The sequence below is a fragment of the Rousettus aegyptiacus genome, unplaced genomic scaffold (assembly GCF_014176215.1).
Source record: "Rousettus aegyptiacus isolate mRouAeg1 unplaced genomic scaffold, mRouAeg1.p scaffold_m13_p_2, whole genome shotgun sequence".
NCBI lineage: Eukaryota > Metazoa > Chordata > Mammalia > Chiroptera > Pteropodidae > Rousettus > Rousettus aegyptiacus.
The window spans coordinates 36,533,280-36,548,770 of record NW_023416295.1 but is presented as its reverse complement, the minus strand read 5'-3'; the positions used below and the strand labels follow the sequence as shown (position 1 = coordinate 36,548,770).

The window sequence follows — 15,491 nt, the reverse complement described above, 5'->3', positions numbered from 1 at the left end:
AAATTGAAGAGAAAGAATGGATTTTTCCCATATATCCTCTAACATTACACATATGTATAGCCTCTCTCCTTATCAACATCTCCCACTAGAGTGCTACAATTGCTACAGTTGATAAACATACATTGACACATCATGATCACACAAAGTTTACATTAGAGTTCACTTTGGTGTTGTACACTCTATGGGTCTGGAAAAGTATGACATTTATCCAGCAACATAGTATGATGTTGAGTATTTTCACTGCCCCTGAAACTCTTTTGTGTTTCACTTATTTATTCCCTCCACCCAAGTCCTTGGCAATTACTGGTCTTTTATTGTCTCCATAGCTTTGCCTTTTCTAGAATGTCATATAGTTGAAATCATACAATATGTAGCCTTTCCAAATTGGCTCCTTTCAGTTAGTAATGTGCATTAAGATTCTATGTCTTTTCATGGCTTGGTAGCTCATTTCTTTTTGGCACTGAATAATATTCCATTGTCTAGATATATCAGTTTATTTACTCATTCACTCACCGAAGGACATTTGGCTTGCTTCCAAGTTTTGGCAACTATGAATAAAGTTGCTATAAACATTCAGGTTTTTGTGTAGACATGAACTTTCAAATCTTTCAGATAAATACCAAGGAGTGTGATTGCTGGATGGTATAGTAAGGGTATATTTAGTTTTGCTAGAGACTGCCAAAGCGTCTTCCGAAGTGGCTGTACCATTTCGCATTCCCACCAGCAATAAATGAGTTGCTCTTGCTTCACATTTTCATCAGCATTTGTGGTGTCAGTGTACCTGATTTTAAACATTCTAATAGGTGTGTGGTAGCAGCAGCACTGGTTGTTTTAATTTGCATTTTCCTGTTGACAAATGATGTGGTTGGAGCATCTTTTCATACGCTTATTTGCCATCTGTGTATCTTCTTTGGTGAGGTGCCTGTTAAGGACTTTAACACACTTTTTAATAGCTTTGTTTTTTTTTTTTTTATTATTGACTTTTAAGTGTTTTTTTTTTCTTGTATATTTTGGATAATAGTCCTTTATAAGATGTGTCTTTTGCAAATATTCTCTCCCCACCTGTGGCTTGTCTTCCAATCTTTTGATATTGCCTTTTGCAGAGCAGAAGTTTTTAATGAAGTCCTGCCAATCAATTATTTCTGTCATGGATTATGGATTATGCCTGAGGCCAGGTCTTCAATTCTTGGAGGTAAGAAAGTACAACCTTTTCTAGAAAACATTCCCCTGAAAGGAAGTGTGCCTTAAATTCAAGAAGTATCTTGAAACCTCGTGAAATTAATAAAAGCAGAAAATGTTGGGAAACAGAATCAAGGGTGAAGATAAAATGAGTTTTGGTGACAATATGAGATCCTGAATCTATTCACACTGAAGTTGAAAACCTCTGGCCTTTTCAAATTCTGTGATCAAATATATCCCTATTTTGTTTTAGACTGTTTGAGTCTGATATTTTCTCATCTGTGGGCAAACTGATGATGAAATTATATTCACTGTCATAATGCTCTATTTCAAAGTATTTCATATGATTAAATGCTTGCAAACTCCTCCCTTTTCTCTCCTTCCTCTTCCCTCTCCCTCGTGAAATGGATTACAAGATATCACTACGTCCTTTAAAAGTGGTCTGAATAATTCTAGTTAAGACACCAGCTATTTAGAGTAGTTCAGACAGTGGGCCTGAAACTGATAAGATCAGTTTCCTGTTCTGGATAGCAGAATACAGGAAAAACAATTAAGGTGAACCTATGCTAAAGTTCTTGAGAAAGAACTGAAATTCAAAAGTTGAAAAAGCTAAATATGAATGCGAATTTCATAAAAATCATATGAAAGCAACTAGTTAAAAAAAATTCAATAAGTCCCCTAAATAGGGCTACTTTAGTGTCATTTTCTTCTTTTTTTTTGGTATGGAGATGAGCCAGGCTCACTTCAATAGTCAGGATTGAAAGTCTTTTATATAAGGTATAGTTATGTGATATATATTTAATACGTATGTCATATTTATACAATTATATAAGAGATGACTGGTAGAATTGCATAAGAAATAGAGTTAATGTAGAATATATATATGTAATATATAATAATAAGACTACACTAATTTGACTAATAAGAAATCATAATACGTGGACGCACATTTGTAATTGAATGGGGATTATTAGCAAATTTAATTAAAGAAGGTACAAGTTGTGTTTGGACTTTTTATCTGTATGATAACTAAAGAACAGTAAATTTTTCTGAAGTATGAGAAATTTCATAGGTACAATAATCATATTTTATTATTCAACATAAAATCATATAAAATCATTTGAGCAGTTTTCAGCATGATATTTTAACTTTGAATAGAAAATAAACAAAGTTAAATAAATACATATATGTGCTGTAATGTAATTCTATATAATTTTACAGCTAGATGTATTCGAGTATGCAAAACAAAGCAAGACAATACCACCAGAGGGATTATTATTTAAAAACACAGTGAAAATAATATTCACATGCATTAAACATTGTAAACCATCTCAAAGTATGTCTTATTGACTAATTAGTGAACCTATAATGGTCATTTGGGAAAACAATTAATTAGTAAATTCACCAATGTCCTGTTTTTACATCCTTGATGACACCTTGTCTCTCAATCTTAGGAGACCTTTCTGTTACTTAAAGCCATTGCCATCCATGTATACATGGCAAGAGAACATAGTTCACAAGGGATTTTATTTCCAAAAGTTTCAAGTTCCAGAGCAAAGATGCAATTTACTATTTGAAATCAAGATGTAAAATTTTTCTTAAGTGAACAAGTTAACACTATTTTGTAATGATATAATTTTTATGCCATAGGATGGAAAGAATTAGTAACTGTCTGTAAGGACTTTTCATATTTTATCTTAAGGCATAGTGATCATGTTACTCACATCAGCTGGACCCTGACTTCAGATGAATGGTCTGGAGGAGATCAGATTTTTAAATAGGAGATCAACATGAATAAGTTTAGTAATTAAAGATATGGTCAATGAATAGTGAATACCCTTTAACCAAATTTAAAAAGTCATGAAAGAGGGTGGTGTAGGTAAGTCCAAATACTCCAAATATATATGAAATTATAGGGAGCAAGGTGGGGTTAAGTATCAAATAGTCCTTGAAGGATTTCGAGTGGTAGAGAAATATACTGAATTAATTCTTAGGAATTATCAATACTGAAGTGAAGACTGCAGTAGAAACAACAAGCCTGGGAGTTGGACGAACTTCACGTAAAATGAAGCAATAGTGTTTGGAGACTGATTAGACGTAGTATATGAGGGAACAAGGAGAATTTTAATACTGTTGCTAGAGAGAGTGTTGTTATTAAGCTAAACTAAATGGGTGCAGTGGTTAGTTGTTTCCAGATGACAAGTTTAAAATGTGAAATTTGAGGTGAACAGTATAGAAACTGAAATGTCTAGGAGGTTGTTGAATGTCAGACTGCACGTGGCTCAACTGAGAAGGAAAAATATAGATCTGGACACAGTAGATTAACTCCAGAGAAATGTTGTTTAAAAACCCTGACAGTGAACAGTGCATGAATTTTCTAGTAGAATCTTTCTTTCTGTTAATTTTATTTTCCTCTTCTATAAAAATAACGTCTTTTTCTTCTTTTTTTCCTTTTAAGCATGAATTACCAGTTGCATTGTATGCAAAGCCTAATGATAAATGAATAGATTTCAGGGGGTTTAAATAATCTTGATGTTTTTAGTAAGAGAAAATTTTGTCAAACAAAAAGATTAGAAAATATATAAACAGAATTTCCTTTAAATTGTCATGAAAAATTTCCCTTTCACACCAAGTGTTTTCTTATCATGATCTGTATTTAACACACAATTATTCAACCATCTTTATTGATATAACAGACTATTAGCAAACAAACAAAAAAGTTAAATCCAGCAAAATCAGGCAGGCATATGACACAGAATTGATTCTTTGTTCAAATATGGTTTGGCTCAAGATCCATTGAAGAACTGGTTAATGTGAAAGGAAAAACAGTGTGCCTAGGGAGGGAGGCACGTGATACAATTCCCTATTCTCAGCTCTTTCCAAATACACAATTGGGTGATCTTTATCAGAAAAAGGTGATTATCACCATTTTAGAGGTGAAATCCCCAAAGCGCTTGTTTTTAAATAGCTGTATTTTTAAATCTGGATGTAAGCTATAAAGGAGATCATCATATACGTGATCAAAAGAAGTGAGTGACTATATATTATCAAATAGATGATCACCAAATGCAAAAACAAACTGATCTGATGTGGTTAGCAGTCTGATAATTTGCAGTGAAATGGTAAATAGTTAGGAAAGGATCAAGAGAATATGTAAATTCATAGTGATCAGTTAATAAATCATAGCCCTAGAATAAGCAATTTTACTAGATTGGAAAAGGAACGTTGATGCAAATGTATTAATAGCAGGTAATATATGCATACAACATTCATGAAAATATTAATTTAAAAAATTTTAGGAAATAAAAAAATCTTGGTGAAAAGCTTCATCTAAATATTTAGTAGAATGAATGTTGTAATAATATAACACATTTATATCTTTTTAACAAAAATTTTTTCATATACTATTTTCACTGACTTCTTTTTTTTTCTTTTGGTTTTAATTAACCCTCCTTTTGATATTCTTTGGATGAAACCTGTAAAAGGAAGAGAAACAAGTTTATGCATGATAAAATGTTTTATTGTGTTATTTCATTTAAAATTTCCTTGAATTATCTTTTAATGTTTAAAATACCCCAAAAGTGATTTGTTTAAAAGCCTTTAATTTGTTTATGTCTTTGTACAGAACAACCCATTTCTAAGAAAGTCACTTTGCACATACGAGTTAGCAAAAATGATAAACATGTTGATTTTTATTATTTTCAGTAAGGAATTCATGATCATTTTTTATCAAAAACATTTGGCTGTATATGATTGGTGGAATTATAGATTATTATTTACATGTCACTATTCTGTAAACATACATAATTTTCATATTCAGAAGAAAATTAATACATAATTTAATGCATTATAAGAAAGCTTAAATATATTTTGGTATAATCTCTTAAAATGAAAGCTTAGTAAATATTAAAAGAATAAATTGATGATGTGTTTAAAATTATTTTCCTATGAAGACAAATTAAGAGGAATTGCAACTAATATATTCAGCAATATTATCTAAATGTAGTTGAAAAGGGAGCATTAATTAACTAAATTATAACACTTTGTTTCTTATAATAAAAAGAACTCATTTCATAATATTTTTCATAGATTAAAATTCATTTATAATTATAATCACTTTCTTAAACACTAGTGAATTAATGGGAAGAATGTCTTCTATACCTTTTTTACAAGCCTTAAGACATGCTTTTTTAGAAGTAAAATTGTTCTCATTCCCTCCACATCCACTGTACTTAAATGGGCGGCATTTCCCAATAACTGAATTGTAGTAGAATCTGCTCTCGTCAGCATGACATAGTCCTCTGTCTGCTGGGGTCAGACACCAGGAGGGGCCGTAATAGTCTAAGAATATAAAGAAAACATGGCAGGTCATATGTAATAGTTAATCTGAGACTTTCATATTATCGTTTATAGGTTAGTCTTGGGGTATGTTTATGTAAAACCGTAATCGGAATGAATAAAAGTAGTACATGATAAAATTTACATATTTCAGTTCCACAAAAATGCTTAACCAATCTCCAAGCATATGCTATACAGAGACCTTTCTCCAATAAATAAAAAAGCAGATACATTTGCTAAAGGAAAGTGCTATGATTACACTTTATATGAGAAAACTCGTAGGTAAAAAAAACAACCACTATTTAACAATTTAACTTCTGAAAATCTGTTAACAATATACATTAAAAAAGACTGTGGTTTACATATCATTTGTTCCTGAATGTTCAACTTTTTAAAAAAGTGCCGATGAATAAAATCCTTATTCGTTGTCCAACACAAATACTAAAGCTGAGGAAGAGTTTCTTTTCTTGACTAAAAAAGTTCTGAATGGTGTAACAGAATCACAATTTAAAGTGCAGGAATTCAAATTTAAAAAATTATAACTTTAAGCTTTAAAGAATAAGCCCAGAAAAGATAGTTAGACTTAGTAATAAAGTTTTCTCATAAATTGAAGCATGAGTTCTAGATGAGTTAGAAGTTTTTGAAAAAGAAGAAATATTACTAAAAACCAGAAAATAAAATACTTACATGTTTAAACCAGACAGGCTGGTCTATCATTAAGAGTAAATACTTTCAAAAGCAGAAGATAAAAATGCAACTAGGAAAACAAAAGGGACACCCATTTCCTTAAGGCATAACAGAAAAATAGATTCAACCCAGTGGTAGTATTTAGTGACTTTGGGAATTCTTGTCAGTGAGGGGATGCTGGTACTCTTTAGTAGCAGAGCTAAACTGCTTGATATTAGCAATCCAATATTGCAAGTACATTGGTAGCTGTTGAGGAATCAGTATAAGAAAACTTTAGTGGCTTTGCCAAAGGTTGAGATGTGGGTTAGCGAATGCAAAGAGGATTTACTAAACATTCAGCATTGACCAAAAATAGAATTTTGAGGCATACTGTAACCAATGAAGACAAATAGGCTATGCAGAAAGCAAGAAGCTATCAGATGGCAAGTGAACCCCAAATGAACAGATTGTAAAATGAAAAAATAAAATAAAACAATTTGAAAAAAAATGAAAAAAAATCTTAACTCAATATATATATTTTTATGAACTTCTGCCTTACAGATATTTAAGTAAAGATTAGAGTGTCTTGATACAATGGTTCATGTAATAGAAAAGTTCCAGAAATTATAAAAGAAAGCGTGAGAATACTATGGGAAGAATATATGAGAAGACATTTTAGAAAAGTGATATTCTGTGTCAAAATCCAAGAACTGTAATCACATAAAGAATATTAAGTTTTATTCAGGTCCTTCACTAGGTCTATAAACATTGTGAAAATATAAAAAGTCTCCCGTTACCAACAATGGTTTTATGTTAGAGGATTTTTCTAACAGTCTAGGAGAGATATATTGTAATTGAGCCCTACTATTGTGGAAACTTTTCCAATGCATGTGCTATGGATTGTCATCAACCCACAGCCTAGGATATGAAATGGTTATTAATTGTCACTGCTATCTCCATGAGCTTCCAAAGTCCTCACCTATATTCAGAAATAAAAGAAATAGCGTATAAGCAATTAGTCTTACTTGAGAACAGAAAAAAAGGCAGAAGAAATTGCTATTTTTTTTTATTCTCAGCAAGTACCTACAGATGCTTCATAGCAAATGCGTATGATGAAATAACATGATTCTTATATCTATTTCAGTTTAGTATTTTGTGCATAAAATATATTAGCCCATAGTAAGTTGTAGATAATAAATGTGGACATAATTGTAAGTTATACACTTCTTTACATATATTAGTTATGTCTTCATAAGAATGTCCTGTCTACAGTTACTTATTTCTGAACAGAGTTTTCTGATGAGAGGGAGCAAATTCATCCTTCTTTTCCTATAAAATGCAACCTATAGTAAACTTGACCCCATTACAAAATTAAGGCTTTTTCAAAGTGAGGACAAGTTAGTTTGGTACATCTGGGGCTACAGTTCCTTGACTAAAAATAACAAAGGATGAACCTCTGATATAGGTCAGGAGCCTGGAATACCAGGTAAAACCTAGAAAAAAAATGGGGCTCTCCGATACCATGGTGGGTGGCAGAGAGATGTACCTTAGATTCTGTCTTCCTTGGGCTGCCCAGTATTCTGACAATTTTGCTGCTGAACAGATCTACTCAGAACCCAAGAGAGTTTCCCTATAATGTGGAACAGGGCAAAAAGAAGGCAGGGGATTTGTTTGAGAGCAAACAGACAGTTGACAAGCACAGATGCCATCAGAGAGAATTTCACTACCAACTAAATTGTTCCAGGCATTAGACAGCTTCTACCTGAAATTGTTTTTGTGACTTTTGAATCAGAGAGTATCTGGCATGCTACTTCTGACAGCATGGGATCTGGTGCACAGACTTGTATTATCCCAGATACCTGCTTCTACTCAGAGGATGTCTATTCATGACTGTTCATCTATCTTACTTTGCCCTGATTTTAATCACTACCTACACAGATCATCAAATACAACTCACCTTTGACCCAGATCAATATCGAGGTTTCTAACACTAGAAATAATATTTCGATAGTGGGTTAAAATTTGAAATGAATTATTAAGGATGTTGTATTATATATAGTTAACATCTAAAAGGTTCTAATAAAGCAATAAATTATCATCAGTTGGAGAGTCTTTATAAGGCCATTACTCTTTAAAACATGAATTATACCACATATGTAAACTAATCCATTTCTCCTCATAGCATTTTAACTCTAAGCAAAAATACTATTATTGAGTTACTCTAGCATAAACAACAGCAGAAGTAAAATAATGAAGCAGATGGTTACTTAAGGACATTTTAACTCTAAAATTTTCTGAGTCCTTAATTATCATCTTGTCCAATCTTCAAAGGTGAGAAAATTAAAATTTTTTGCCCCTACTGAAGAGATAAGCTTAACTCTTTTCAAGTAATATATTTATTCTAGATAAACATAGGCACTCACCTATTCAAAATCCAGACTTGTATATCTACAATGAAAGAAAATATAAGGTTTGAAGTAGTTGCACATGTGAGTTTTGGGGTCTAGATTATAATTATTCACAGAAATTTAAGATAGAATAAAAAAAAAAAAAACACTAACCTGACTTCTGTTCATTTTCCAAAGGGACTTTAATAACCAAATTCATTCTGTCTTGATCTTGCCATTAATAATAAGTTGGGCAATTTCCATCTAGAGGATTTATGATGGGTTTCAAAATTCAGGATCCGCTTATTTTCTGCCCGGAACTGCCATCATCTAGTATGACTGCTAAACTGTAAGGTGGCGCTTCAAAGTCAGTTTTATATGTGAAGTGGCTTATATGAATTTTCTTTAAAACTTATACAGTAAACTTTTGAATCTTATACTCACTTTGAATCTTTACTGTGCTGTCTTAATGTTCCCATTTTACATTCTTATTTAGGTTTTTATGTTACTGATCTAATTAGGCTTTATGAACCACTTAATGACCTGGTAAGTCAATTATTTTTTGTGTTCTGAGACTATTTTAGGGAATTGAATAATAAATCTTTCCTTTAAATACCAAATTCTTTTTTTCCCATCATTTCATAGTGAAGAAAAATATAAACATTTTTATTTTATAATTATATAAATTTATATTTCTACATAGGTATTTAAAAGTGCCTAAATATTGTTTAAAAAATATGGAAGTTACTGCAATGTATATTTTTACTATTTATTGCTTTTTTTTTCTCCTACCCACAAAAGTAGAAGGGTACTATATAGAACTAGTAATTGCTCATAGCTTCTCAAATCTACAAAATACAATTTATGTAGAATCTAAATTTTACTGATTTTAAGATGCACAGTTATTTTATGCACTGCTTGTAAAGAAAGGGAAAAAATCCACATCACTGCACTATTACACACTACCAGTTGTAAGCTTCACCATGATTTAAATAATGTTAAATGTACAAAAATATGCATCTTAGAATCAATAAAATATAATAATTTATCTTTTTGTGTCAACACACCAAGCTTAAACACATGCATACACACATATCCATATACAAACACATAGATACACATACAAACACAGAAAAATAGGAATAGAAATGGTATATGCCATCTATTGGGCCAAAGTCTGAGAGGGAATACAATCAAAAGGAAAGATAATTACTATACAAGTGATTTTAGCAGGTACCAAGCTTAACAGTTTGCTGGGTTACAGCTCTACAAAATACATTATTTTATGCTGAGCTTATTCTACACCGTTAGGGATACTCCAGAAGCTACTTCCAGTCTTGCATTTTATTTACTTTGTGATGATCTAGAAAACAATAATAATAAAGAAATTTTTAAAAAGCAAATAAATAGTAAATGAATATGCTAAATTGTTGGCAGTGATCATTTCTGTGTAATGAGAGTGTGACTGATATTCTTATTTTTTCTACTTTTCTGTTTTTTTCAAATTGTATGTAATTATAATGCTCAAATTATATAATATAATGTATTATATAATATTAGAAATAATTTATTATTAATAATATATTATTAAGTAATTATGTAATACTATATAATAAAAATATTTTTATAGTGATCCCAGTGTCCAGGTGTCATAAAGGAAAGGCTGGACATTGAGATCTGTTTCTGATTGGGAATGGGTGGTAAACCTATCACCTATAAATTGACTGTTTACATGTAGTAAACCTGTACTTCAGGAAAAGCATATATCTCCATTCATTAAAAAGGGAGAAGTGGTGTTAAATGGGCAGAAACTGACATTTCACGTAGAAAAGAAAAGAGGGCAGGGAATTGAAAAATGATTACTATGGAACTTTTTGTTTGTGTATGGGGCCACTTCACTGAGTGTGACATGTAGAAAGTGGGCTACTAGGGCACACGAAACTAAAACGTCATAGGGGAATAGACCACAAGAAAAAATGCCTAGACAGGGAAGCCTTGACATATTGAAAAGAAAGAAGAAAAATTAGTAGATGTTTATTGGGTTGTTCTAAACACTAGGTTAAAATTTTTGTATATGTCATCACAATCTTCACAAATATTTTACATAACAAATGAGGAACCTGAGGCTGAGAGTTCTATAAGGCCACAGAGAGAGTCAGCCAAATAGCCGAACTGGATATTAAACTCACATCTTTCTGCCCATAAAGGCAAGAATCTTAACTACTATGATATGTCATCTGAAAACTAACTAGAAAATAAAAATAACTGAGCAAAGTTATTTTAATAATTATCAGGTAAAGTGAAGTTGTCACAATCCAATCCCTCAGTTTTCTCTTCTTTGTAGCTCAGAATGTCTTAGATGCTTCTTATACTTAGTTATATACATAAAGCTGGAATTTATCATGTTTGAACAGAAGAAAGATATGTAATCAAAATAACTCATCAAACAAGGAGGCTGGAAAGAAGTCTTAAGAGTAACAGTGCTGAGCCAAACAGTATGCAGAGAACTCAAATATTTGAAAGCAAGAATTACTGGGACAGCATTTTAAACCTAGACTGATTCTAGAAATAACAGATGAGAAAGTTCCTAGCTTTTATGCATTCTGTGGTTACATTTGTACTGGCCATTCAGGTCCATTTAATGTCATTAAGATGTGACAGAAAAGAAAGGCATCCCTAGAAAAGAAAGCGTTGGGATTTTCTTAATCAACACACTTTATAGCAATGCTTCTCAAATTTATTCTTTCAAAGATTTTCCAGTATTCCAGAAGAGAAAGGGCAGTCGTAGGATTATATACAACATAGAGTACCACACATGAGCCTTTCTAATCTATTCCTGCCTGACTGCTAAACTGCCTTGTAGTAGTCAAACCAAATTTAAATTATAATAGGAATATTTCTTTTAGCAAAAAACATGTCATCAAATTAGAATTATTAACCTATTATTTTTATTTGTATTCATTGGTGGATAATTTTTGATTTATAGTTGTATATGGCCACAGTCATAAAAGTTTATTCTTGCTATTTTACATGTTCATATAAAATTAGTCATTCAAAATAACTGGGTTTACAAATTAGAAGTCTGTGGATTTTTTTTTAAGGTACGTGTATATTATTTGAGTTTTAGAAATACTTATCTGGAGGAATCTTATGACTGGGGCAAAAAATTTACCCTTGTTAAAATCAGATATGGTCCAGGAAGGAAGAGATTAGCAAAAGTAGTCAGTGGTCACCTAGGGTGACTGTATTTGGATGGCAGCAATCTTGGCAGAAATGAAGTGCTATATTTTTGTTTCTCACCAGCTCTCCTGCCAGGAAGTAGAATGTCTGATGAATCCTCTTCACAAGTTGTTATCTATTTTTAGAAAGCCAACTTGTCAGAAAATCAGCATATGAAGTACCGGATTCACCATGCGGACATATGTAGATTATAAGGGAAGTTCCTGTGCTTGTGGTCTGAGAGCACATTATGAAAAGCAAGATACTTCTCTGGGACTATGGAAGTGGACTGTTGAGAAAGTGAGACTTTTCGGAATTGTTGACAGTGCTAGTGAATAATCGTGGCATGCACCTAACTATATATATTATATTTATTATGTATTACACATAATATCTGAGTTATTTCTGATCTCTTGATTATCTCTCTATCTGCCATCCATCCCTATGCCACCTGTTTTTCCTGAGCCAGAATTAGTTCATGCTTATTTTTTTTTTTTGGCACAACATGTCCCAACATATATATGATTTATCTAATTTTTAATATAATTTTACAAACTCAATTTCTGGCAATATATACATATATAAAGTAGATAAACAATCTGATTTTTTTTAGCATCCCTCTTTTATTTTTATTAGTGTTCCAGTTTGGATTACATATGATCATTGAGATAATCTCCACATGAAGGATTATGATCTGAACAAAACAGGTACAACTGAAAATTGAAGAGATAGAAATGGATATTTCATTGATAAAAGCAATAGAATTTAATGACTCATTAGAAGAAAAGTGATCAAAGGAGATTACCAAGTGCTCTTCTGTAATAATTTAGAAAATAGTGACAAAATTATGAAAGTTTGGAAAGCTGAAAATGTGAAGATAAAGAAAAATTATACAAATAAAACTCTTTTGGCTTTGAATCCCCATGATACCTCTGCATGCCAGTATTCTCAACTCAAATAATTTGTTTTTTTCTGCATACAAGGATATACTTAACAAAGCATTTTACAAAAATCTCTTTAAGAAAGAGGCTCAATCTTTGAGGTCACCTAAGTAGCCTATTAATATTAAAACATGGAAATAAAAGGAGAAAATTAAAATTTAGTTGTGCTTATAAGCATTCAACTATCTTGAGTCAAGAGCGCTCACTGGGAAAAAATTTCTCAAGCTCATTTGCAATATTATGGGAGTTAAGAATAAATAGCAATTAAAAAAGAATTACCAATCCATTTTCTAGTAACATTGAATAGAACTGCTAAAGACTTTTCTAGTGTCATAATAAAGAGAAACATTAAATATTTATAGATATTTCACTTACTAGTAACAAAATTTAGCTATATTTTTGGAATATTCAAATTATTCAAGTACTCTACATAAGTATTATTATTTAATGGAAAAAATTAAATGAATGCTATTCTTTTTGTATTTGGGTTGTGTTATTACTCCTGAAAACCAATCAAAACCTTAAAGGATTATATCATTCCAAAAATAACCTAATATCCACAGAGAAGCTTACACATTTACTAAAACTTAGAACAAGGTTTTACAGAAACATAGAACTGTGTATTTTTTAATTTTACTAGAACATTAATGTAATTGTACATAGTGACAGATGTAATCATTTTAGAGCTGGAATATCAAAAGTGCATTTATAGACCAAAGCCCTTCGATGAAGTAGAGGATTAATCTAGATATAGAAAGAGTGGGGGCATAATGGCCTTCCTATGTTCTGCCACTTGACAGGATTGAGAAGGCATCATCTGGGTCTTAGATAGCAGAGAATGATAGCTTCATTCCTAAATTCTGCACCTCGGATGGGGCAGACAAGGAATCCTGAAGGTTTTAGGAAGAATGGAGGCAAAGCTTTATTGTCACCTTTTACCTTCTAAACCCCCCTTCCAATCAAACTTCTCATTGAAGTTATTGCAATATTATTTCATGTTTTAAATTAGATTACAAAACAAAGGAAAATATATGCATACAGAAAAAGAGAAAAAGATTAAATTGACTAGAGGAATTTAGGTTTTAAGGCAAATATGTATAATAAAAAATAAAATAGTTCTAGACAAATAAAGGAGACCATATTTTTGATTTTATATAAAGTTACTACGAATTATCCCTTGAATGTCTATTATTTTAAATAAAAATTGTCTTAATATTATTTCCTTTTAAATTAATGTGAATTTTTACTGCTTCCTTAATCATTTACATTTATAACCATTAACTTATTTATTACACTTTTAGTGTGCATCCACATAGGAACTTAGAGGTGGCATTTATTAGTATTTAAAACTCATTTATTTTCTCACACTTATTTTATTTCCCCCTTTCTATGTTGGTAGTGCACCTGCACCAAAAATCATGATCTTTATACAATGCTTTATAAAATTTCAAGGCAAAATTATTTCCTAACCCATTCTACTCATTTTAATGATAAAGACTGAAGCTCTCCATTTGAATTAGCAAAGTAACCCAAACAAAAAATATTGAAACATAATGAAAGCTGATTTCATATTTCTTTTATTTGTAAATATACTGTATCACATGTAACTTTAAACCCATTAATATGTTTGTCATTCTGAACTTTACATCTTTCACAGCAATAAGATTTAGCATGCGTTTCAACACGTGATATTTAACCGGATAAAACAAAATGTCAATGAAAAACACAGGGCTGAAAGGACACAAAGAAACAAAGCAATGAGATTACTTAATTTTATAGATAAATAAAAACTACAAAGATACTTATTAATAATAATAATTATTATTATTACAAACAAAGTCATGTTTAAAAATTAAAGTCAAATTCATCTGGCATTGAATTAACTGCCCTCATTATAGATTCTAAGGACCTCAAGACATTTTGAATATGCTATATTGTTCAACTCCCACTGAAATTTTGCATGCCCTTTATAACATCTCGAGTGCTATTCGAACACTGCTTAAACAACTACAATTTAGAGTATTTAATCCCTGAGGCACCCATTCATTTTTTAAGATCTCGCATTAAAAATAAATACTTTAAAGAAAGAAATTTATACTTTAGATAACATGCATTAATCCTGATTCTTAGGCTGAGCTGGGGAAGAGAAGAAAGGATTGAGATGCAGGGTGCGGTCAGGGTTGAGATGGAGATGACTGAGGGTGATAACATTAGAAGTGAAGTCTATACAGAACTTAATTCTCCTTACATGACAACATTTGAAGTACCGAGAGCATATACGATGTTTGCTCTTGATTGTCATGTCTCCTTACACTTTCCAGTCATTCTATAAACATGTTTCCAGTTCTCTGTGTGACTTCTAAGCTATGGCTTTCAGGACTGACGCAAATCTTACTGACACAATCAGGTCAGTGTGGGACTGAGCTGGACATTTACATCCCTCATTTAAGAATAAGTCATAGTCAACGATTGGCAGTACTTTAGATCCACCTGGGCAGAGGTTTGTTTTGTTTTCTGTTTGTTTGCTTGCTTATTTGCTGCTTGTAAAGAGAAATGCTCAAAGACATTTTGATTCTGAACCCCATCTCATTCTAACACGTGGCTAGGGTGAGAACCTCTAGCCTGGACACTATGTCTTTTTTTACCCACAGATTGCAATTTTAATAGCCACAGAAAGCTTTCAACTCATGCCAAGTTTACTTCTAACACTTTCACATGGTCTACTTCTAAGCAAAATCACCAATTCCTGAAAGAAAATACA

The 15,491-nt window shown here is 31.6% G+C and overlaps 1 protein-coding gene across 1 annotated transcript in view; it reads right to left on the bottom strand.

Annotated features, from left to right (window-relative positions):
* Positions 1 to 2,307: 2,307 nt before the first annotated feature.
* Positions 2,308 to 15,491, bottom strand: part of TFPI (tissue factor pathway inhibitor) — a 56,820-nt gene continuing 43,636 nt past the window's right edge. Inside the window, exons 7-8 of the mRNA XM_016150548.2 lie at positions 5,341 to 5,520; positions 2,308 to 4,655 (exon numbers count right to left, since the gene is read on the bottom strand). Of these exons, the coding sequence (XP_016006034.1) occupies positions 4,552 to 4,655; positions 5,341 to 5,520 (284 nt within the window). The 3' untranslated portion in view covers positions 2,308 to 4,551. The remainder of the gene's footprint in view (positions 4,656 to 5,340; positions 5,521 to 15,491) is intronic.